Source organism: Bacillus rossius, chromosome 1 (genome assembly GCF_032445375.1).
Source record: "Bacillus rossius redtenbacheri isolate Brsri chromosome 1, Brsri_v3, whole genome shotgun sequence".
Taxonomy (NCBI): Eukaryota; Metazoa; Arthropoda; class Insecta; order Phasmatodea; family Bacillidae; genus Bacillus; species Bacillus rossius.
The window spans coordinates 6,951,296-6,977,530 of NC_086330.1; the positions used below are offsets into that span (position 1 = coordinate 6,951,296).

Consider the following 26,235-nt stretch of genomic DNA (forward strand, 5'->3'; position numbering starts at 1 on the left):
ACGGCAGGGAGGTGGCCTATAAATAGAGACCGGAAAAATTCGCGAAATCATATCGCGCTAGGCTAAAATACAAATAGTTATACCTCAATGCTGCCTCTACTATTGGCTCACAACTCACCTGGATGACTCTGGGCCAATTAGTAGAGACCGGAAAAATTCACGGGTTCAACGACCTCCAGGATAGATTCCACAGTCCTTTACACACTCGGGCAAATGCCAACTGTTCATTGGCTGTTGACTTGTGAGTCGTCTCGACTGGGCAGCCTGTGATTCGACGCTTCTACGAGTGAGGGTCTCTAATTGTCCCTCATTACTCCAGATTAACAGTGAACCAATAACAGAAGCAGCACTAAGGTATAATTATTTCAATTTTAGCTTAACACGAAATGAATCCGCAAAATTCACGGGTCTCTACATATAGTTCTTTACTGGAAAAAAATCTTCAACCATGTGAAAGTAGGTACGAACTAACAGAAACAGGTAAAAACAAGTAGATTGCTGTCCAAGATGATACAAAATTATGCTCGCCAGAATATTTTAATGTCTTAACTGTCATAAAGAAATCCATTTTACACTTCCTGACTTCTCCTGGACACACAAACCGTTCTCTTGGTCTTGGTTATTACCAAACAAGTTCCAGAAACTGGACAAACAAAAATGTTTTATAACTACCCCACAATTTAATAATGTCCGCAGGCTTTCACGGCCATTGTCTGAAGTAGCTTGGCTTCTGGGTTGTAGCCGTGTCATTGGCGAATAATTCACCGACGTTTCGGTCGACATTGCAGTCGCCATCATCATGGAGAAGTTACTTACTGCTCCCTGATGATGCCGACTGCAATTTCGACCGTAACGTCGGTGAATTATTTGCTAAGGACACGGCTACAACCCAGAAGCCAAGCTTCTTCAACCCCACAATTTTTTAAGCTCCACTCTATTTTTTTTGTACTTTTACAAGGATAGTCCTTGGAAGCTCTGTTGCCAACGATATCACTTGTAAAAGTGCAAGGCAAGGTTTTGTACAATATGCAATTTTACAAAGCTCTGTCTTGTAGTTTTACAAGTGAAATCGTTGGCAACAGTGTTTCCAAGGTTTTTCCTTGTAAATAGTAGGCCTACATTTGTTTACAGTGTATGTTTTGAGATGGAGATTACGCGGGTATGTGACTTCTAGGTTCCGGTAAACTTTCTTCGGGTCTATAACATTATTTTTTTAAGCTCTGGTTTTTACAGACTAACGCAGCTTGTTCCCCACTTACCTGAGCCAATCAGGATGCAGCTGGTGTATTCTGGAGTGTCCGTTTTTCGTCTGGAAGTAACGCCATGCATGTTAAAAAAAAAAAAAAATTCTTCCAACCACGAGCGAGAAAAGAAGTTTAATTATTTCGCAGACTGTATTGGCACAAACTCATTTTAGCTATAAATCACCATCTCTAGCCTATATAGAAGTTGCATCTTGTTCGCAGTAAAATAATTTTCTGTTTCCGTAGCTGAGTATTGACCACGGCTTACTTTCAAGCTTCATTTTAAAAATACTTCTACGTTAACATCTAAAATTAGCAACATAAAAATAACCCAATCACCGAACATGGCAAGTGGCAAATATGTACCACCACAAAAAGGTATTTACCACCACACAATACGTTGCAGTGACTGCAAACAGAATGAAGCAGTGAATAAATACTCTGACTAATGAAATAGTCTTGGAGACACAACATTAATTTGCTGTCTCCAAAGAATATTTCACAGGGTGAACACATAAAAAATGGTTTTGTGGCGGCCACCAAATGGTTTCTTAGTTTATATGACTGTCAAATAGTTTGAAGACTTTGAATATTAAAATCTCTTGAGTCATGAACTGTCTTCGCTTCATGTTTCATGCAAGTTTTCTAGTTTTTACTTTTTTTTTTGTTAGCTAAGCGTTATGTCCATTATTTTTTTTTGTTTTTGTTTATCGACATTATTCCTTTTATGTTGACCCTTTTTTTTTACTGCAGCTATTTTTTTTTTGTCTTTTATTCTGTACTTATTTATTCATGTTGTTTTATTCCTGGTTTAGTGTGACTTGCAAATACAATTCTTTCCAGAGTTGCACGTAATAAATACGGAAAAATTCGCATTTAAACTTTGTTTGCCGAATATTGTGTTAGCGCTATCATTGCCATGCTAGAAACCTATTATATGTTTAGTAGGCTAAGCGATCTCAAACGATCAGCTTATGAGCCCATTGCAAGTTAGCGATTTCAGCGAAGGATTCTCACACAACCGGCAAAAATGCAAACTTTCAAACGTATTATTTTAACATTACACCAGCACTCGATAAAAAAAACTTAGTGTTTTCAATACTGCGCCTATATCACTTGATACGTAATATAATTTTTTATCAGAAGCAAGTTAATTAAATGTCAGGCACCTATCAGTGACTCTTATTTAATCGCTTCTTATCGTGTTCTTAAGATAATTGCTGGGAAATGCCGGGGCGTTGCAAAGTCTAGTCGATTGAGGATTGAAACCAGAATGCAGTATTTTTTTTTGTTTTTTAAGGGAGAAAGATAGGACCGAAAAACGCCATATTGTTTTCTACAGTTTTTAGTTTTTAACAATTAGTTATCGTTTAGTATAGGAATTTTGCTTCCGTTAAGGCCGAGAGTGCACATCAAGAAATATTTTGAGACCATTAGTTCTGAATAGTTTGTAGTTTACAATATTATTATAGTTGTATAGTCATACTCAAATATGAATTCAACTTCAAATGCCTTCAAGTTCGTCCACTGTATTAAACTGTATTCTGTACATAAACGAGGCCAAAACTGCAAAACTAAAGGTTACAAATATGTTATGACCTAATGACTGTTGAAACCAAGATGACGAATTTCGGTCCCCTTTAAGGGTGTTGATGTATTTTTTTTAAGTTATAGTGCGTATACCAAATGTTTGCCATATAATAAAATAATTTTTGTATTCTTATCCGTGGCAATGATTAATATTTGAACATTTGTTATGCGAATACATAATAAGAAAATGTGAAGAAAAAGTTTACGTTGGTAATTCTTTAAAAAATTTCAATGTTTCAGTGCAGTTAAATTATGATCACTAATGCACATCTACCTATTATACTAACGTGTTGATAGCTAATTTAGGAAGTTCCATCTTTACGGAAGTTTAATATCCAAATGTTTCAAAACCCGTTTAGCCCCACCCATCCCTTCTCCCACATTTTACAAATATAATGGATCCGCCACGGGCTTAGGTTGTTGCGTTATGAAATTAGGCATGCCATTGGTTTATTACGGCATGAGGATTAGTTTTATTTAAAAACTATTGTTTTTCTGTAAAGTCGGTTTACGGACGATAGTTTAACGTGACAACGTCATAACAAAACATTGATGAAATGATTACATACTTTTATGAATAAAATTGAATCATTTTTATTTTAATAATAAAAGAATAAATACTTGAAATTATACTAGTAATCAGATTTTTAAAATGCAAGAATAATTAACCTTTATTGCCGAAATTGTTGTTGTAATAAGCAATGAAAACCACATTAACTTTTCACTTCACTTTGTAAACAGTCGACGAAACAGTTAACGTGTAGATGACTTGTAATCAATTTTAAAAACTGGCGTTTAGCTATAAAGTTTAAATATAATTATGAACAAGTTTTCATATAAATAAACTGTAATCAAATATCTATCATCAATTATATGAATCACCATAATTTTTCTAGTCAATTGTAACATAACCTATTATTGCTGCGCTCGCCGACAGCGTAACGGCACACAGCGTAAAGGAACAATGAGCGTGACGGGACACAGCGTAACGGAACAATGTGCGTAACGAGAGGCTTTTTCACGCGTGCAGCCGGCGTTCATCGATTTATTAGACGTTGTCACGTCAAAAATGTTTTGAAACATCGCCTTTGTTTATGTGAAATAACGTTTATAACACATACTAGTGTACATGGAAGTCCAGGGTCAAGGATATCACACGGACTGTTCAGTGTAGCCCGGGCCCCTCTGACGCGGGAAGCGAGATGTTTCCTCGCTGGAGCTGCGCGGAGCGGCTGTGTACTGCGCGCGGTTAGACAAGCAGAGCCCGGGAATGTCTGGGCGCGTGCGACCTCGCCTCGTCAGCGCATGCGCAGCGGGGCGAGACGGAGACGGAGATAGAGAGAGAGAGAGAAGGAGAGAGAAAAGAGGAAAGGCGCGCCGCGCTAAATATAGAAGCGAGAAAGGACCGCGCGCTGCCTGCTGCCGCCGCCGGCAGTTAACCAGTCTCTCCCCCCTCTCCTACACCTCCTCATCCTCCCTCCCCCCTTCATCAAGCAGCTAGTGCTCCGTCTCTGCCGCTAGCCTCGCCGCTCTCGCTCTAGCGCCCGCCGAGCGCCTCGCTAGCTGCCGCAACTTACCGACCCTTCGTGCGCCGAGGCGAGAGCCGCGAAAATAAAATACTTCCCAAATTTTTTTAACAGTGGACGTGCTTTTTGAAGTTACACTTCTTCAGGAAGCGTTATGTAAAAAAAAAAAAAACTACACGCGTGAATTTTTATGATACGCTCGCAACATGCAACAATAATTGACACGATGAAGAAAATAAAAGCTACATACAAATAAAAAATTATACGTGTGTTTTTAAATCATATACTTTAGTGACAGGTGAAAATTGTCTCGTCGTTGTCACTCCATTGTGTTTTTTTTTTTCCCTGTGCTATTATAATTTTTTTCTGACGAGTTTCTTCCACGGAATTCTCTGTGCTGTCTATACATTTAAATTTTTGGCATCGGCTGATTCTGGCTGGTTTTCTGTACGTTTGAGTATTCGTCTTTTTTGTCTATCGTTGAGGTTTCTTATGGCAAACAATTAGCCAACTATTGCGTAAGTAAAAAAAAATAATACTCTTCAAATCGTTTATCCATATGTTGTAGTTTTCATTGATAGTACCGCTTCGGAACTAACGGATACCTGCAGCATGCTTTGTTTAATGGAAACACCAAAATTAAGTGTGTTTTAAAAGTTTGTTGCCAAACGGTTAGTAATTTGTTGTAAAGAAATAATTTTTTTTAGCAAAATGTATAAAAAATCAAAACATTTGAATTTCCTCTAGTGTTTTATAAAAAAGAAAATTCCTTTCAGTACAACCTGCAGATGAAGTTAGATTTAAAAGTTTCATTTTTTTTTGTATATTCTTAAAAGTTCTGTAAAATTCCATAAACTTCATTTACATTTAGAAAACTTAAGATACGTTAAATACATCCAGAAGTATCGATCAAACTTGATAGTTTGCAGTCAACAGTTATTCTTCATACCTAGGGCCATATCCCATGTATTTTCCGCGAAAAGACTTCCAGACCAGCTGTGTGTTATAACACTAGCGCCGTCTGTGGTTCGTGATTGGTTAGGTTTCTTCCAATTGCGTGTCTATTTTCAGTACAATAAACACAGTCAGGGGTGCAACAACTAAATTTCCAAAGGGGGAGCAAAATACCATTTTATAAATAATCATTCCTCCCCCGGGAAAATTTGTATTTCAAGGTGGAAAATGGTGCTATTTAAGCAGTTTTATTATCTAAAAATTGATTACACAGCAATTTTCTTTGCCCCCGTTTGCCCCCACTTCAAGGTTTCAGAGGGGGGAGGCAAAATACCTTTGCGGCCCCCCCCCCCTTGTTGTTGCGCCCCTGAACACAGTCATTCAGTGCGGAAGACATCACGTCCTGAATGGCCCGGCCAATCAGGGAAATCAATGGCTTATCTCGCAGACGGCCGCCAATCACAAGGGAACAACCGTTAGCGCTGGCATACCTCATTGCAGTCTAATGAGCGAGCAGATTTTTTTTTTTTCACGAAAAATACATGCCCTTAACTAAATAAAGTAGTTCCTTCTCAATGCTAGTATACGTCTTTTAAATTGAAGCTGTAAAATATTTTAATTTTAAATAATAGAGAAAATATATTATAGGCCTATATAAAACTTGGCGTCTGAGTTTATGTCTAATTAAGGGACGTCCTACAACTACCCAAATTTTGTCGCTGTTACAAAATTATTTAATTAAAATAATTGGGGCTAATAACACGTCACAAAATTATGTGAAAAATAAAGGCGTTATTCTCAATTAATTTGTGAAATAATTAGGCAGCAGCAACAAAATTCGCGTTGGTTTTAGAACTTTATTTCATTGAACATAATTCAGACGCTCAGTTCTTCCATCTTAAATACTTTCTCTATTATCCCTACTAATATTATAAATGTGAAAGTTTGTTTGCCTGTCCTTTCACACAGTAACGGAGCAACATGTTTTTTTTTTTGCATATAGATAGAGACCGGAAAAATTCGCGAGTTCATTTCGCGATAGGCTAAAATACAAATAGTTATACCTCAGTGCTGCCTCTGCTATTGGCTCACAACTCACCTGGATGACTCTGGGCCAATGAGAAACACCCAACCAAAGCTGTATCGAATCACAGGCTGCTACGTAGGGACGTTTCACAAGACAACAGCCAATGAGTGGGTGGCATTTGACCGAGTGTATGTAGAACTATGGAGTTCATCCTACAGGTCATTGAACCCGCGAATTTTTCCTGTCCCTACATATAGATAGTTTATGGGCCGGAGAGTAACATAGACTACATATAATTATGATATTCCATCCCTAAGTCAGTGAAAAAGGGGTAAATTTAGTTTTATAATAGAAAATCATAGGATGTAGGTCATAGACACAAAATGAGTCTGTATCATTTCTGTATGTAGCCTACACCACACGGTCATATTAGTAAGGTCTGGATACTTCCTATCCTTCTCCTTGGCGAAACCCATCCGTTTAGTTAAGCTCGAAGCTGCTAGAGAATTAAAGGCTCTAATTGCAGTTTAGTTCAGAGCTTAGTCAGTAGATGGCGTTTCCTTGAATTTGTAGCGCGCTATCATTAGGTGCGTCCGTCACGTCTTGCCTAGGGGTTACCTACATTCCAACAAAATGGAGCTGAATATTGGCGTCCCGGTTTTGCTGATGCTTAGCCTAGATGCACCGAGATTGTGCAATCAATGGGACTTCAAAAATCAAAATCTCCCGTTTTTCAAGTGTATGTCGCACAGACTTGAAACTCGGCAGTGATGTTCATTATATTATGATGTTTTTAGCCCGGGAAACGCCGGGTGCTTCAGCTAGTTTACAATAAAAGTGTTTCAGCATTGAGAACCACTTTAGACCATAAGTCTATTTAGGTTTACAACTTGTTTTGTCGTAATGAACCTGCAGCTGAAATTTGCGGTCGATTTTAGACTCATTCTGTATAGACTGTCAGTATTTTTTTTTGAAAATACGAAAATATTGGACAACTACTTTATTTATTGCTTTGGTATGTAAGACAAAGGGAAAATTAAATAATGTTCGCCGGCTTTCACGGCCATTGTCTGAAGTAGCTTGGCTTCTTGGTTGTGGCCGTGTCCTTGTCGAATAATTCACCGACGTTTCGGTCGACATTGCAGTCGCCATCATCAGGCAGCAGTTACCTACTGTTACTTACATTTACAGTTACTTACTAAGCAGTAGGTAACTGCTCCCTGATGATGGCGACTGCAATGTCGACAGAAACGTCGGTGAATTATTCGCCAAGGTCACGGCTACAACCCAGAAGCCAAGCTACTTCTAATTAAAATTAGTAAAGTGGGTAATCTATGGTACCTGGAAATTTATGCGGGTTCAGTTGCCCCGATGATGAACTACATAGTCTACCTACAAAAGCAATAATACATTGTTAAAGGATTTTCGTCCAATATTTTCGTATTTACAAAAATATATTACGGGTAGTCTATACAGGATGAATCTGAATATTCCTCTGTATATTCGGGTCGGTACCGCCTGTTCATTGGCTACTGACTTTGAGGCGTCTCTACTGAGTAGGGGAGACCGGGGCAGGTTGGTATCAGGGGCAGGTTGGTATCAGGGGCAGGTTGGTATCAGGGGCACGTTGGCACAGTCGCTGTAGTTCTCTAAACAGACGCAGTATAGCGCCACCAGTACTGCGCGAGGTGCGTCAGTCGAGTGTCTTGTCCCTCCGTTGACGGTACTCAAAATTGTGACTTTTTCAGCGGAAGAGAGAACTTTTTGTGTTTATTGAACATGTAAGTAAAACTGCATTTTAACTTAAAATCCTAAATAGCATTGTATATATAACGTAATTTTGTGTGTGTGTGTGTGTGTGTGTATATATATATATATATATATATATATATATATTCATCTTAAAGACAACTGTTTAAGGTTTGCTTTTAGCTATCAAGAAGAGTTTATTTTGCTCTGTTGATTTATTGAGGGTAATGTAAAGAAGTAACCAAGGAATGGGGCACATTGGCACAATGAATAAGGGGTAGGTTGGCACACTGTGCCAACGTGCCCCATAACTCAAAAATTTATTAACAGCCCAGTTTTATATCCCGATAATGTTTATGCAATATTAATAATAAAAATAATAAACATTTTTATTATTTATAATATATTTGCTATATTTTACAACTAGTCTATTCAATATTGCTCGCAAAAACTGAGGATGAATACTAAAAATAACTGTTTGTTTGTTCCTAAAATTTCACAAGGGTGCGCACATACAAGAAGAAGACTACCAGGGGCCAAGTGTCAGCTGAAACAATGGAAGCAGCTGTACTTGCTGTAAAAAGAACGAACCGTTCAAAGGGGAGCAGCTCAAGATTTCGGCATACCATATAGGACAGACACTGGCTAGATATTGCGCTAATTATAAAAAAAAATTCACTATCTGGGCCAGCATCACAACATCCTCTTACATTCCCACAACCTATGGCAGCACCAAAACAGGCTATGTCTGCACCACCACAGGCTATGACAGCACCATCATAGCCTATGGCAGCACCACCACAGCCTATGGCATCACAACCATTACAGCACCTGGCGAATGTTCCTGCATCTTTGCCCTGGGTGCAATTTAGCTATGCTAAACCATGGAAAGTAAGCCTAAAAAAGTTTGTTTTCGTTTATTTAATATATCTTGACATCCCTTTGTATGCCTTTTGAGAACATACCATAGACATCTACTCATATTGATTCGTCCCCATTACCTACTGTCTAGACTTAGTATTCTTCCCCAGAGTTGGTAAGGCCATTCACCACAGTAAGACCAAGAAAAGAAACTGGCAAAGGCCGAAAGAAAAGGAAATCAGCAATTTTGACAAACACTCCAATACAGAGGGCTTTGGCAGAGGAACAGGAATCTTCAAAGAAAAAGAAGGCCGTTTAAGAAACGGTAAACCGCCAAAGAATATTTTTCCTTTGGATCGCACTTCCAAGAAAATTTGCATTCCAAAAAGCTCTTCCCCTTTGGAAAGTGATGATCAAGATGAGGACTGCCTTTGTATTTGCTGCTTAGGTGCATTTAGCAATTCAGAATGCAGTCAAGAATGGGTGCAGTGTACCAAGTGTCATAAATGGGCACAAGAAGACTGCATTTCCGGTGACACTCTATTTTATGTGTGTTTCAGATGCGAGAAAAACTTATGAAAGTGATCTTATTTACGGACGTATATTGTTCAAAGAAACAAGTTAGTTAACTTTTATGTTTGTGTTTATATTATATTGATATATTGTTATAGTTATTTTATATTTCCAGATTATTTATTATAAGCTTTTGATATTTGTGTGTTGTGCCAACTTGCCCCAATAGTGGGGCACGTTGGCACGCTCGTCCTTACTTCAATAAAAATTGTTTTGAAAACTTCATATTGAAATTTACTTAAATCAATTAATTTCAATATGTGCTTTAAGGTCTATTCTTTTTGCTAACGCCACAAAACTTTAATGCATGTTAATATCATATCTTTAAAAAATAAATTGACTAAAAGTGGGCCAATCTGCCCCGGTCTCCCCTAACTTGTGATCCGATAGTTCTTCGTTTGAGGGTTTCTTATTGACCCAGAGTTCATATTAATGTGCGCAAATAGCAGAATAAGCATATTTTTAGGATATCGCGAAATGAATCTGCGAATTTTTTCGATATCTATTTAAAAACACACAATTTGTAAGATATTGTCAACTCTACGCCTGTATCGGGCTTCTTTTTATAACAAAAATATAGCCTATATATATATATATTTTTTTTTTTTTTCACGAACACGTGTGGAAATTCTTAATGATTTGATTTGAAAGCGACATTTGCTTCAACTGTGCAATAGATAAATAAGTTAAAACACGATGCGATAAAAAGAAAATCTGATCGCTTCTAGTCCAGTATTAGAAGACGGAAATTTGCAAGTGGCTGAAATTTGGCCAATTCTTATGTTGCAGTGTTGCGTGTCTTTCGTAATTTATGGACTATATTTGAAAACTTATTTATTAAGCTTTTGCGTCTTGTGTTTCTTGCGTTGTTCACTAACTCGGCCTTATGGTTGCGAGATCTACCTACTTTGGCAAAAAAAATAAACAGGCAAATACAAAAAAAGCTATTGATATTGTAGGCTACATATATAAAGGTAATTTACTTAAGTATTTTGCTTCTATGATTTCGTGTTTTTGGTGGTGATATAAAAAAAACCCACAGATTTCAAAGGTTTTGAGAAAAACAAATATTTACTTAATTTTGGATCGTAGCTTTCAATTTAAATTTTAAGGCGAAGCCTACATACGAAAGGTGAATTCAAAAAATCTATATGACAAAATTATCAGCTTTTAGTTCATGGTAGGTTTGAAATATAAATTTAACTTTACATTAAAACTATGTAATAACAGTTATTGAATTGATAGTACAATACAAAATTGCATATAGTCTACATAGCTAGTATATATTTATTTCTAAAAAGGAATAAGTTGTGCAAGCAAAATAATTAGAGATACTACCTCTTGAATATCGAGAAAAAAATCCAGCTCAATTTCAATTTGTTTGTTCGGCGATCACTGTCGATAGGTTTAGGACGACGAGCACATAAGCGAGATCACGTGTTACAAGTGCCAGCGCAAATAGGAGTGAGAAAAACCCTGGAGAAAAAAAGCAATCTACGTTAGGATAAACTTAGACAAAATAGCAAAGTAAGTTTGCTTCTGAATGTGCATAGTAGTTGTGTGGCTCAGTGGACGAGCTGACATGAGCGGTCGTCGTGTTCGCAGTCTGCCGCAGCTGTATCGTGCGCCACATCGCCGTCAGCAACCGCTGTCCCGTCTGTCACGGCAAGCTGCACGAGGCGCGACCCGCGCTGGGCATCAGGTCAGTGCAGCGAGGTCGCTCCAATGGATGCTTGCAACCTCCTTGGGCGGTGCCTTCCTCCCTCCGTGCCTCCTATTCTCCCTCCTCCCTTTCCTGCCTTTGTCTCATCCACTGTCACACTGCACGCTGGGCATCAGGTCAGTGCAGCGAGGTCGCTCCAATGGATGCTTGCAACCTCCTTGTGCGGTGCCTTCCTCCCTCCGTGTCTCCTATCCTCCCTCCTCCCTTTCCTGCCTTACTCTCATCCACTGTCACTTTGTATGCGGCGCGTTCCTGCGATTAGTATATGTCTATGGTCTTTTAATTTTTAAGTTTTTTCAAATTAAGATGGGTTTTTTTTATATAGTATTTCAGTACTTACGCATTTATATTTTGCTCTCTTTTTATTTATTTTTATCGTACAATATAAATTTAGTTTTAAATTTCTTCCGCAGCATTTGTGTATTTTATATTCTAATCTTATTTTTTAAACCCCCTTTACCTGATCGTCTAGAAGAAAAACGTCAATACAATTTATTTTTTTATTTTTGTTTTTAGAAAAATAAATAACTAATCAATTATTACCACAATTGTTCTAATTGCTATCCCACTATTGATTTATTATAAGTATTGTTAATTTTGCTCGACCATTTCATATTTCTAAATTTAACCATGGTTTTACTTTAAACAAAAAGGTTTCTTAATTGTAAGTTAAGCCTTCTAATTATTGATGAATATATCATTGGGATATTTTGGGGCAATCAAACTAGTAGCACATGTATTCAGTAATAAATTCGGGAAATTTAAATTAGTGTTTACTATACTAAGTCAAAAGAAAGACAAAGTACTGAAATAATAACTGTGATTAATAAAAAAAATCCACAACTTATGTGAATTTCCATAAAAACAATGTAGCATATAATTAATTCTGTTGCGAATATTATAAAGAACTATTGCGTAAAAATACACGATATAGTAATTATGAACATACGTGCTAAAATTAGTTCCAGTGTGCTATTTATGGAACCTGTTTGGACAAACATAAGCACATTTCTCATTTGATTATTCTTTTCGAGCCTTTGACCACAGGTTTCTTAAACGTTTTGAAGTTTACGTCTATTTGAAATACTACGAATAATTGTAGGCATGCCAGATACACATTAAAAAAAATATATATATATTTATAATTATTCTGTCAAATATTATGGGACAAAATAATGCTATAAAATAATGACGAAACATGAGGGTGTAGTGTTGTTCAAAATAATTGGTGTGTGTACTCATGTACGCGCGTTAGAGGTTATACTCACTTGGCGTAGTAAAAAACTAACTTTAATTTTGAATGCAAATAACTAATAGAAATAAAATACTGTTACGATTTACTGCTGGTTCGTAAAGGATAGCCCAATTAAAGATTTTTATCACACACAGTTTTATTTTTTGCCACTACTTATGTCACTTACAAATAATCTAAAATGTCCAATAATCAATTGCACTTAAAAACGTTGCTTCCTCAGTCACTCGCTTCTCACAATCCACACGCCTCGCTGGGCCGCACCTCTGGCGCAACTCTCGCCGCAGCACCCCTCGTGGATCTCCGCCGCCGCACTCCGCCGCCGCCGTCGCACTTCCCCTTCGCCGAGATCCCACTCGACGCCTCGCTCGGAACTCCGCCGCGGGAAAACTCCCGACTTCACTGAACTCACTCCCTGCCCTGGAACCTTCGTCCAAGGACTTCGCCCCTCTGCCGCACCCGCGGCACTATCGCCCCGAGAACTCCACCGCGGGAGAACTCCCCACTCAACTCTGACTCAACTCCACTGACTCCCTGCCCTGCGTCCTCGGGCATTTATATAGGCCCCGGCGCAACTCCAGAACTCACGAGAGCGGCCGGGGCCAGTCGCGTCATACCGCGCCGACACGATGGTATAAATCTCTCGAAACACGTGTAGGTGGCTCGCATAACTCCCAGCTGATCCGGTGTCAGTTACGTGTCAAAGGCAGGGCGCCGCGCGGGGATAGGTGGGTAGGAGGGGGGGAAAGCACCAATCCTTGTTATCTTCCAGGCGCGCGCGGCGCATATCACGTTGCGGCAACCGCCGGCTAGCTCTGCACCTGCACGTGACGTGGCTTGCTCACATTCGTAATATTACTAAAGTACTAAGTGATATTATAAATACTGTTGGTAAAATATAAATTTAACAAAATTAGAAAATGTTAACAAATACTCTGTATTCAATATAAATTAAACACATCTATAAAATTAATTATTTTATTTAGTAAAATCAAGATAAATTTTAATAATAATCAAATAATATGCTGAATGTTTCTTCTGCAATATTGATTTTAATTATTTATTATATAATGTAATAATTTATAATTTATTATGCAAATAAATTATTCATACAGGAACATTACCTCACATGAATTAAATTCACTTGAAAATACACTAGAAAAAGTTTATAAACACAATTATCAATAATATATACAATAATGTTTTTTTTTTATTTATATAGACCAGTATTCAATATCAGTCACTAAAAAGCACACATATAGTTTTTCTTAGTATGTTGCCTTTTTACACCCTGTCAATTTTGGTTTCATGTTACACGCACATCGTAAAAATTCACTCATATCATTTTTCTTCATAATGCGCCTACAGAAGCATAACTTTAACAACATGAAATAATAAGCTTCATGTCCGTAATGAAATGGTATAATAGAGTTGGTATATTTGTTGAAGTGAAACTTCTAATGCGACTTCCAACAAGGTTGCGTTAAACGTTTAATGCTACCATGGAGGGGGTATGAAAGCACTGTTGCGTTAAACGTTCAACGCTCCTGGGGAGGGGGAATAGAAAGAGACAGAGCGAGAGTGAATGCGTGGCACTCGAACGCATGCGCGTAGTATACCTGTTACAGGCCAGCGCGAGCGTTAGCAACGAGTAGCGTCCAATATTCCAAGCACATGCGCGCGGTATTCTTGCTATGCAGCGAAGTAAACAGTGTGAGCGTCGTGAAATTAGCTGAAATACCTACTGGTTGCTCTATTTTATTGTTCTATTTTAATTTATAATATTCATTATTTCATTTACTTGTTTTTTTTTTAGTTTGATTTGATTTAATATGATTTCACTAAAAATCAATTTATACCACTTCCTATTTTCATTTTCACATTACAAAGTTTCACTTCTTCCGCGCGGAGGGACTCCACGCACTATTTATTTTTATGTTTGAACACACGTTTCTCTAGCATACCACAGGGCACACTCGGAAGTACTCTAGGGCGCGTACTTCGAGAACAACTGGTTAGGTCTTGCACCAGGAAACCACTCCTTCTACTTCCACCTTCGTGGAGTGGACCAAGCTCTTATCGGAAGTTAAAGTCCGTTCCACGATGAGTAAATGGCGAACACTGTTGCCAGACTGATACAACCCGGGTTGATAATATTGCAACTCTGTAGTCATTCTGACGGGAAAAAGTAATTAAATCCTAAACACCAATTATTAGGGACCGGAAAAATTCGCGGGTTCAATGACCTGCAGGATGAACTCCATAGTTCTACGTACACTCGGTCAAATGTCACCCACTCATTGGCTGCTGTCTTGTGAGACGTCCCAACGTAGCAGCCTGTGATTCGATATAGCCTTAGGTTGGGTGTTTCTCATTGGCCCAGAGACATCTAGGTGAGTTGTGAGCCAATAGCAGAGTCAGCACTGAGGTATAACTATTTGTATTTTAGCCTTTCGCGAAATGAATTCGCGAATTTTTCCGGTCTCTACCAATTATTATTTCACAGAAGGAACTACTTGTTACAGTCAGTAACTATTTAAACAAAGAATTTCATGAAAGTATGTGCAAAGCTTAAAAGAGCCAAATATCTTAAAATTAATAATAAGCCTATAAACAAAATTCAAACAAAAACCTTTGAAACCAAGATGGTGTCTTTCAATTACATCTCTATGGAAAGAAAAAATGGAAAGATTTTTGATTAGACGAACCATTGCTGCAAGGGGTTGAAAAAATGAGGGGTAGAATTAAAAAAAAAAAATCAAACTCCTTTAGTAGGTACACTATCAAATCCGTTGGAATTGTTTGTAAATCTTATAATTTTTATCTAAAACTTTTGTCTGAGACAATTTTTGCTAGGACGAATCATTGCTGAAAGGGGTTGAAATAAGGGTTTTAAAATAAAAGAATTCTTAACATCCGTACCTTGTAAATTATTAAATCAATTTATTTTTATTATAAAACTTTAAAAAAATATTATGTACAACTTTCATCGGAAAATTATTTTTTTTATGACCAACCATTAGGCCTATTGCAAGAGGTGGAAATAACAAGGTTTGAAAATAAAGAATGATCATTACTTTTTTATGTATTTACTATCAAACCCGTTATAATTTATTTTATTAATCCTAAACTCCATTTAAAACTTTTGCTGATACAAATTTTGATGAAACGAATAATTACTGAAAAAAAGTTGGTTCAAAATTTCAAAAATTTCATAATTTCTTAGCATAAAATTCGTTTGAAATTATTTTCAAGCTAATTTTTTACGACCACGCTATTAGTGCAAAGGATGAAAAATAGTTTTTGAAGGTTAAAACAATTATTTGGCATGTAATATGAAATTCTTTCTAAGTTTTTCAATGGTGGATGCATTGCGTTAAAAAATAGTTTTAATATGTTCAATGCATGGAAAATGAGCAAATATTTAATCGATCATTTTATAATATTGGAGAACATAAAAATATGTTATGTACATTAAGTTCTTAAAATATTCCATAATTTTTATAGACGTTTCCAAATATTTCCAGAAGAAATAGGTGCTTTGGAATCTGCCTACGCGTGTAGGCTTTGCAGAAATGGATTTTTTTTTTGCATCTTTAAATATATTAATATTATAATTTTAGTGTACCTAATTTATTACCTCTATTTCTTACGTATATAAAACTTTTCGAAAGGATTGTGACATTGTGACAATGGATTTTATTTTTGTGGAAGATGTTAATGGTCTTACGTACGCATATACTTTCGTGGTTTTTTTGTTGCTAGAAAACACGAACATTTTAATTGAATTTATTTTGTAAATAGAAAATGAGCTGGGAAATACATTGGGTGGGAATTACAAATAAAAACCTCCCCGAAACGAAAGACTGTTGAAAAATAACAACTTATTATCCCTACTAATATTATAAACGCCAAAATGTTTTTGTCTGTTGGTCCTTTTTTCATACAACAACGGAGCAACGGATCGGTATATATATATATATATATCTGTGTGTGTGTGTGTGTGTGTGTGTGTGTGTGTGTGTGTGTGTGTGTGAAAAAATCATGCCGATCCGTTGATATATATATTTATTATTTATTATTATTTATTATTATTTGAGTGCCTACCAATAGTCAGAGCCTTTAACAGGTGGGCACTTAACAAATATTACAAAAAATAACAATATCATACACAAAACACAATAATAACACAACAATAAAATGGGGCAACACAAACATAAACACATGACAAAAGACACTTAAAAAATATAACTAAATTAATCAATTTTAAATCAATTCATTATAAACCAAATAACAATAATACATTATTTACATCAGAAATTATCTTAACTGCAAGAAAATTTAGAATTAAAAATGTCTTTCATTGAGATTTTTGCCCTTTTTAAAGGGTCTAAATCTTTCAAAATATCATTACAATTATCAGTACACCGTTTTGATAGCTCATTTTTTTATGTGATACGTTTGAAAAGGTCGCATTGCTCTATGATTGAATGAAGGATCAAGAGAGCTAGCCAAATAAGTTAAATATTTAATAAGCCCTATTATTTTGTTTGCACTTGCAATGAAATTATCCACGTGGTGATGAAAGTAGAATTTAGAATCTAAGAGAATACCTAGATCACGCATACAATAAGTTCTCTATATCATATATATATATATATATATATATATATATATATATATAATGGGCTGGAACGTGACATAGACTACATATAATCGTGAAATTAAATCCCTAAGTGAATGAAAAATTGGTAAATTTAGTTTTATAATAGAAAATCAAAGGATGTAGGTCATAGACACAAAATGAGTTTGTGTCATTTCTCTATGTCCACCACACGGTCATATAGTAAGGTCAGGCAACTTCCCTATCCTTCTCCTTGGCGGAACCCATCCGCTTAGTGAAGCTCGAAGCTGCTAGAGAACTTAAGGGCGCTGATAAACAGTTTAGTTTAGAACTTCGTCAGTAGATGGAGCTGCTTTGAATTAGTAACGCGCTATCATTAGGTGCGTTCGTCACGTCTTGCCTAGGGGTTACCTGCCTTCCCATGGCATGAAGCTGAAGATTGGCGCCCCGGTTCTGCTGCTGCGTAGCCTTGATGCACCGAGATTGTGCAAAATTGGGACCATAGGCGTACCCAGGATATATTTGGGGGGGGGGGGGGTATTTCCAGATATTTTTGGTGGGGGGGAGGGGGCTTATGATTTTTAAGAAAAAAACGCATAAACACCAAAAAATAATTGTTTATAATAAACTTATTTAAAGCTTAAAAACTTTTTACGTTTTTTTTTTTTTTTTTTTTTTTTTTTTTTTTTTTTTTTTTTAAATTCCGTAACCACATTCTCCGGGTCGATGGATGTTGTAGTGGACATTCATGAGCCAACCACTGCAATTCAAATTTGAATTTGTTTACGTTAACTCACAAATTGGGCTGCTTGGGGTGTGAAACTTCAGAAAATGAGTTTCGAATGACATGAGTGTTCATAATATTCTTGCCTATATTTGGGGGGGGGGGGTTTAACCCCAAAAAACACACAAGCACCCCCCCCCCTGGGTACGCCTATGATTGGGACCTCAAAATCAAAATTTCTCGTTTTTCAAGTGTATGTGCTACAGACTTGAATCTCCGTACGGATGTTCCTGTTATTATAATATGTTTACCCCGGACACCGCCGTGTTCTTCAGCTTGTAAGAAATAAAATAAACGAAAGATGCCACTCTTGCGTGGCCGTAAAAATAAATTTTTTGGTCATGTAGATGTAAAATGTGTGTCGACAAAAGGAAGACACTAAACTTTTAACACGAATATATTAGTTATTGGAGGATATAGGCAGTACTACATATTAAGAAAGCTTTTTGACGTGACAAAGACTAATAAATCGATGAACGCCGGCTGCACGCACGAAAAAGTGCCCCGTTACACACATCGTCCCGTTTCGCTGTGTCCCGTTACGCTCATTTTATATTGCTCTTTGCTAACCTGAACCTCCTAGCATTGCGACCGAGTCCGTGGCGTAATTCTGTTTTCATGCATTTCAATGTAACTTTTTCATTGCTATTTGCTAACCCGCTCCTCCTAGCATTGCTGCAAAGTCCGTGGCGCATATATATTATTTTTGACTGCGTCTTGGTGTTGGGTAAGCCATTTTCATTCACATCATCCTTGAAACACTCCCATTCGTTTCCTACTTTTCCTATCATCGTCCTATCCTTAACAGAATAACACAGATAGGAAGAAGTTAAATAGCAAACCTGTATAAAAGTTATAGTTAAAATAATCTGTTCGTTAAAGTAATAAACATATTTGAATTAATGAGTGCAAATAAAAGTAAAATTTTCAATTAAATTGTAGATTTCATTTCACTCCTTTTTGTATCCATACAAATGATTCCATTTTATTCATGAAAGTATGCAATCATTTCATCAATCTTTTGTTATGACGTCCGTAAACCGACTTTACAGACAACCAATTTTTTTTCTTACATATTATTTGATTTTCTGTCTCCTGTCGTTATTGACTGAGGTCCGCCTCCCCCAAAAGCGACTGTCCAATAAGGAACCCGCGTCAACATGTAAGTGTACTCTGTGGCTGGAGGAATAACATGGGGGAGATTGTGAAACCACCCTGGCGGCATGAGGCCAGGCTTCAAAATAATATATATATACATATACATAATACATGCATACATACATTGTTTAACATGGTTAACGTTTTGAAAAATAAATTTGAAGCACTGTAGAGATTATTTCCCTTCATTTCTCCCCCTAAAATTATCTGTATAGTTATTAAACATATATTTTTGACGTGACAACGTCTAATAAATCGATGAACGCTGGCGGCACGCATGAAAAAGTGTCCCGTAACGCACATTGTCCCGTTACGCTGTGTCCCGATACGCTCATTGTACGCTTGCGCCGCATCTATCTCTCTTCCACTCGATTGGAACAACCATCGATTTGACTTTTTCGAGGCACATTAAACTTGAAACACTCCCATTCGTTTCCTACTTTTCCTATCATCGTCCCATCCTTAACAGAATAACACAGATTGGAAGAAGTTAAATAGCAAACATGTATAAAAGTTATAGTTAAAATAATCTCTTCGTTAAAGTAATAAACATATTTGAATTAATGAGTGCAAACAAAAGTAAATTTATCAATTAAATTGTAGATTTCATTTCACTCGTTCTTTGTATCCATACAAAATAGTAATAATTCAATTAAGATTATTAAATTTTATTCTTAAAAGTATGCAATCATTTCATCAATGTTTTGTTATGACGTTGTCACGTTAAACTATCGTCTGTAAACCGACTTTACAGACAACTATTTTTTTTTCCCCTCTTTTACGAGAAACTTTACTGTGTGCGTATAGGCCACAATATGGGCAGTGCAGCACACACAAGCATACCCTCTCCAGAGATGACTTTTATCGGTTGAAGCTCACGAGGTGAACTCCCCCCACACCGCGAACCTACAGATGCGTGACACCGCCAGGTCTCGCAGCTGGTCGGTGTAATTGTCCAGTGCAGCGGCTCCCAGGAGGTGTTGCCCTGAACCCCGGGGTCACAGGGTGTTCCGCGAGTCGGGACGAACGTCGCGTGAAGCAGACACAGCCATCGTCACATAACTTTCCTTGAAGGAGTTGGGGCTCCGCCAAAAGAACAAGTCGATAACACCTTTGAATATATATATATATATATATATATATATATACTGTATAGAAGTCGCCAGCCAAGGTTAAAATTTCTAATACGGTTTTGAGGTAGTCGGTTAATTCACCGCCGCAATCGCCGCCATCTCTAGGGCATCGACTTGTGGTGGTCCCTAGCGGACAAGTGTCGAACTCTTCAAACACCCCTTCCCCCTCCCGTTGAACGACCTTGAGCTGCAGCGAATGATGGGTGGGGGGGTGCGGGGAATGACAGCGGGCGACAGTGCTGCGCTCTTAACGTGTACATAACAACTAAGACGATACAGGGCGTTACGACAGCGCACTGCAGCGGTGAAGTTCCCAAGCTGCTCCTCATACGCTTCTGAAAAACGTAGAGTAAATCCTATTCACTCGCGACTTCTATACAGTATATAAACAAAGATAACACTGTGTGCCCCGGTTGAAAAAAAATTAAAAAAAAAGAGATTGGTTCTCTGCTGTGGCGCAGTGCAGTGTTTGCCGGAGGTGCGCAGCGGTGCCAACCTTGCGGCGGTAGTCGCGGTGGCCGGGAGAGCGCGACACGCCAGCCGCTGATAAGAGCCCCGCCGCGCGGTTCAAAGGGCATCGGGTTTCGCAAGCGATAGCGCGCCCGGGCTCGGCCAGCCTGTACGTGCTGGTGCTGCGTCCTCCCTTGGCGATGTCCAACCGTCAGCCAACCATCCTTGTGAAATACACACTGTCTAAAAGAAGTTCCGACTTAAGAGGCCACTCCAGTGTTTCAGGGGCACTACGCAACCCGCGTTAACCTCATAAGATTCAATGCTATTTTCATTTTTCTTATAACTAATTAACTAATATAGATTTCGAAATGATGCTTGCTTGATATGTAAGACAACGATGCTCTTAGCAAAGCCCCTTTCTTCAAAAACGTGCATAAATTATGGTTTTATTCTAATCTTTACTAATGTGCATAAAAGTATTGTCTAGGTTTGAACCATATTTTATGCACGTTTTTGAAGAAAGGGGCTTTGATAAGAGCATCGTTGTCTTACATATCAAGCAAGCATCATTTCGAAATTTATATTAGTTAATAAGTTATAAGCAAAATGAAAATAGCATTGAATCTTATGAGGTTAACGCGGGTTGCGTAGTGCCCCTGAAACACTGGAGTGGCTTCTTAAGGCCCCCGCCCACCCGGGCACACACACTGTGCGCAGAGCTTCAGGAAAAACAACGCGATTTCAAAAACGACTCGAGATATCCGAGTGTGGTCTGCTTACGAAAAGCATTTAAAAGTTCGCTGAGGGCCGAAAAGTATTTTTGATTTCGGATTAAGTTTTTAAACTGTATTTCTAGAAGAGTTAAAATTGCTAAAACGCATGTTTTCAGAGTAATTTTTAGGCGTAAAACAACCGGTACAGATTCTTGAAAGCACTTAAGGGACTTGCATTACACCTTTATCTTCATTTCTCGACCATATGATGTTACGGTCACCGCTCATGTGCACGACGAGAAGACTGCGCGCCAGTCCAGAGGAGACACCGCGCTAGAAGCACCAGCGAGCGTCGCGCTTATCATCCAGCCTCACTAACACACATACACTCCTGACGAGGCGGGCCCCTTAAAGAGTTTAGCGATTCATTGCAAACAGGTTGAACACAAGCTCGTAAAAAAACAGGGAAAAAAAGTATTTGCTGTATATTCAACGAGATTCTGGATGTTCTGTCGCTATATAAATACTAATATTGTTTATTAATGTTGAAAATACGATAACCCAGTACCGTAGGTTTGCGGAGACCCCTGGGCAGTTTGTGACCCACACGAGGTGGACATCTGTACCGGTGGTAGCTCGCGCCGTGTGCGGCAGCTGTCGCGGTCCAGCGAGCTGCGAGCAACAGTGGCCTGAAGCCAGCATCACGCAAAGCTGTTGAACAGTAAGAGGAACACGAAACTACCCACAAAAATTATATCAAATGATTAAATAATAATAAAAATGACGGAATAACTAAAACTTCTAAGTTGAAGACATAAAGAAATACACTGAAAGAAATTTTTGTATATTTTATAAGAAAAATCCTTGGAAACCCTGTTGCCAAGGATATTACTTGTAAAACTACGAGGCAGAGCTTTGTACCATGTGCGATTTTGCAAGGCTCTGCCTTGTAGTTTTGCACGAAATATCCTTGGCAACAGGGTTTCCAAGAATTTCCCTTGTAAAAGTACAAAATTTTTTTTTAGAGTGATACATCCGAACAACTAAGTACCTGACATTAGCGCAATAAACATGACTCAAAGAACAGAAAGCAAATTGTAAAAAAAATTAAATGTAAGAATATTTAACAAAATGAAAAATACAAAGCCGAGGTGATGGTAAGCGCTTCGCGTGGGAAAGGGGGGTTGGAATAGTGTTTATTTCTTCGTTAGTTTTTACATAAATATTTAGGTTATTAAATATCTTTAAATCTTTATAACTTTAGCATTAGATATATATTTTTTTTAAATGGCCTTTTTAAAATATGCCTATAATATATTATACTTCAAGTAGCTCAAGTGTATCTTATATGCTATTTTTTTTGTTATTTTCATATTTGTACTGATATGTAAATTCAGTATGTATTTAAATGTATATGTGACAATGTTTAATATGTCTAGGGCTATAACATTTATCAGGTTAAACTTTGCATGTACCTAGTTAGTGAAGATGTGTGTGGTTAAGTGTAAGACAAGGCGGTACGCCTTAACTTCGCCGCTTAAAATAAGGCAATAAATAAATAAATAAACAGTGGAACACTACAGTCGAGTGGGACGAGCGCTAGGGAGCACAGGAGGGGTTGTTACCACAACGCCGAAATACCACAACGCCGAAATACCACAACGCCGAACGTACAATAACGCCGAATACCATAACGCCGGAATGCCAAATTGACCGCAACGCCGCGCCGTCAGCTAGAAAACTGCAGTGTACCACAACGCCGAAATACAGTAACGCCGAAAAATGTTGCTGCGCGGAGGGGGGGGGGGGGGGAGGGGGCCCACAGGAGCAAAATTAAAAAAAAAACTGAAAGAATTTGTATGCTAACCTTACCTAACCTAACCTAACCTTTGTGGCAGTCCTGCAATGACATTTTTCGGGGTTAGTGTATTTCAGGCGTATGTGGTAATTCGGCGTTGTGGTACACAGCGGTTTTCTAGCTGTCGGCGTTGCGGTCAATTTGGCATTTCGGCGTTATGGTATCCGGCGTTATTGTACGTTCGCCGTTGTGGTGCGTCCCCGCACAGGTGTACAGGTACACAGGAGCACAGATAGACAGGCGCACAGGCGCACAGGATCACAGACGCACAGGAGCACAGGAGCAGAGACGCACAGGAGCACAGGCGCACAGGCGCACGGCGGGAATGAAGCAGCGAGACGGCGGCGTGTGCGCAGGCCGGACCGCGCGCTGCAGTCGCTGGTGTACAAGCTGGTGCCGGACCTGTACCAGAGGGAGCTGGCGCGCCTGGTCAGGTTCTACAGCGAGCGCGGGCGGCGCGTCGAGCGACAGGCCTTCCTGCGCGAGAACTACTACTACTCGGCCAGCGACAGCATCAGCGTGTGCCTGCAGTACGACGACAGGTAGCCTACCTCTCCCGCCCTCCGCATCCCCTCTCCCGGACACCCGGTGCTTCGCGGGTTCAACGACCTGCAGCATGAACTCCATAGTTCTACCTACACTCGGTCATTGGCTGCTGTCTTGTGAGACGTCCCAACGTAGCAGCCTGTGATTCGATACAGCTTTGGCCGTGTGTTTCTCATTGGCCCAGAGACATCCAGGTGAGTTTTTAGCCAATAGCAGAGGCAGCACCGAGGTATAACTATTTGTACTTTAGCCTGTCGAGAAATTAACTCGCGAATTTTTCCTGTCCGTTAACGATACCAATCTTTAGAGACCGGAAAAATTCGCGGATTCATTTAACGATTCGCTAGAATCCAAACAACTGTACCTTTATATTGCTTCTGTGATTGGCTCGCAGTTTATCTGAAGGACTTTGAGCCAATGGGAAAACCTTCAACCAAAAAAAGGTATCGAATCGCAAGCGTCCCAGTTGACAGGTGTCACTAGTCAACAGCCAATGAGCAGGTGGCATTTGCCCGAGCGTGTAGGAGATTGTCGAGTCTAACCTAGAGGTCATCCAAAGCGCGAATTTTTTCCAGTCTCTACCAATCTTGCATGCAAGTAATTAATAGAGACCGGAAAAATTCGCGGATTAATTTCGTGATAGGCTGACATCCAAACACGTGTACGATTCTGCTGGTTCTGCTATTGGCCCGAAGTTTATAACTTGAGCTCTCTGGGCCAATGAGAGACTATCAGCCAAAGAAAAATCGAATCACAAGCTACCTAGTGGAGACGCCTCATAAGTTAGCACCCAATGAACACGCGTGTTTGCTTGAAAAATGCAGAGGATAATTGAGGCTATCCTAGAGGTAATTGAATCCGCGAATTTTTCCGATCTCTAGTAATTAATAGAAATTAAATGACTGGACTTGACTTGATTTAATCAGACAAACCTATTCTCGATATGAAGTAGCTTGGCTTCTGGGTTGTAGCCGCGTCCTCGGCAAATAATTCACCGGACGTTTCGGTCGACATTGCAGTCGCCATCATCAGGGAGCAAGTACCTACTGCTCCCTGATGATGGCGACTGCAATGTCGACCGAAACGTCGGTCAATATTATTCGCCCAGGACGCGGCTACAACCCAGAAGCCGAGCTACTTCAGACAATGGCCGTGAAAGCCTGCGAACATTACTATTCGCAATATGTTTGTTCGTATATTATGATTACTAATATATATATTTCTTTTCTTCATTTGGTAAAACACATGGGTGAAGGTCAATCTTAGTCGGGATCTTGTATTATTATTGAAAAACTATCTACCTTCTTAAAATATAGTACAAGGTACCTACATTTCTTAAAATTGTATTTACATCATGTACTGTATACGTAAAAAAATTTGATTTAAGTCCTGGTCACATTTTTATAAAGTAAATTTTAAGACCATATAAAATAGTTGTATAAATTATTATGGGTTAAAATAAAAAAAATCAAAGTTAGTTTAACCAAAGTCGTATATGTCTATCTTTTTTAAAAATAATTTCTTTAAAAAGTATAAAGGTTCTAAATACGCATTATTCATAAAAGAAAATTCGCTCGAAATTCTAACTCGTTCCAGGGAAAACGTTAGGGGGCCAACCCCCCCCCCCCCCCTAATTAGTAAGTTTCCATGGGCTAGATTGTATTAACCCTCTGTGCCGTTACAACTTTGATTTGGGGGGGGGGGGGGGGGTACAACCTCAAAAAGTGTAATTTTCCTAGCCGTTATGGATTGTGGATTCTGCTTGTTTGTGGTGTGTCTTCTATGGCATAGCAATTAGTGTATGCCTTTTAAGATTCCCCTAAACACCGTATGCCACGGGCCCATTACATGTTTTTTTTTTTCAATATTGACAAACTGTTTTTATTTAATTTTGGTGATAAACTGTAGAGTTTAAAGCTCAGTTATTTCTCAAATTGTCTTGAGTCCATAAATATTCCGTAATTACTGGCGATGTATGATACTGAGGCAATAGGATGTGGAACTACCCTGCTTAATGCCTAGAGACCTGAAAAATTGGCGGATTCAATTCGTGAAATGCTACAATTCCAATAATTATTCCTTAGTGCTGCTTCTGCCATTGGTTCACTGTTAATCTGGAGTAATGAGGGCCAATTAGAGGCTCTCACTTGTGGAAGTGTCGAATCACAGGCCGCCCAGTCGAGACGACTCACAAGTCAACAGCCAACGAACAGTTGGCATTTGCCCGAGTGTGTAGTGGATAGTGGAGTCTATCCTGGAGGTCATTGAACCCGCGAATTTTTCCGGCTTCTAGTAATTGGTTTCCTGAACCGGGAACCATCTAGTTGGTAGAGACCGTGAATTTGCTAAAATTCAAATAATTATACCAGAGAGCTGCTTCTGGTATTGGTTCACTGTTAATCTGGAGGACTGAGTCAGATGGAGACTCTTAATATAGTTGAGACGCCTCACACATCAGCAACCAATG

At 38.7% G+C, this 26,235-nt stretch overlaps 1 protein-coding gene across 1 annotated transcript in view; it reads left to right on the forward strand.

The window, feature by feature from the left end:
- Positions 1–26,235, forward strand: part of LOC134528621 (serine-rich adhesin for platelets-like) — a 120,252-nt gene that overhangs the window by 80,636 nt on the left and 13,381 nt on the right. The window contains exons 6-7 of the mRNA XM_063362372.1: positions 11,130–11,226; positions 23,579–23,764. Of these exons, the coding sequence (XP_063218442.1) occupies positions 11,130–11,226; positions 23,579–23,764 (283 nt within the window). The remainder of the gene's footprint in view (positions 1–11,129; positions 11,227–23,578; positions 23,765–26,235) is intronic.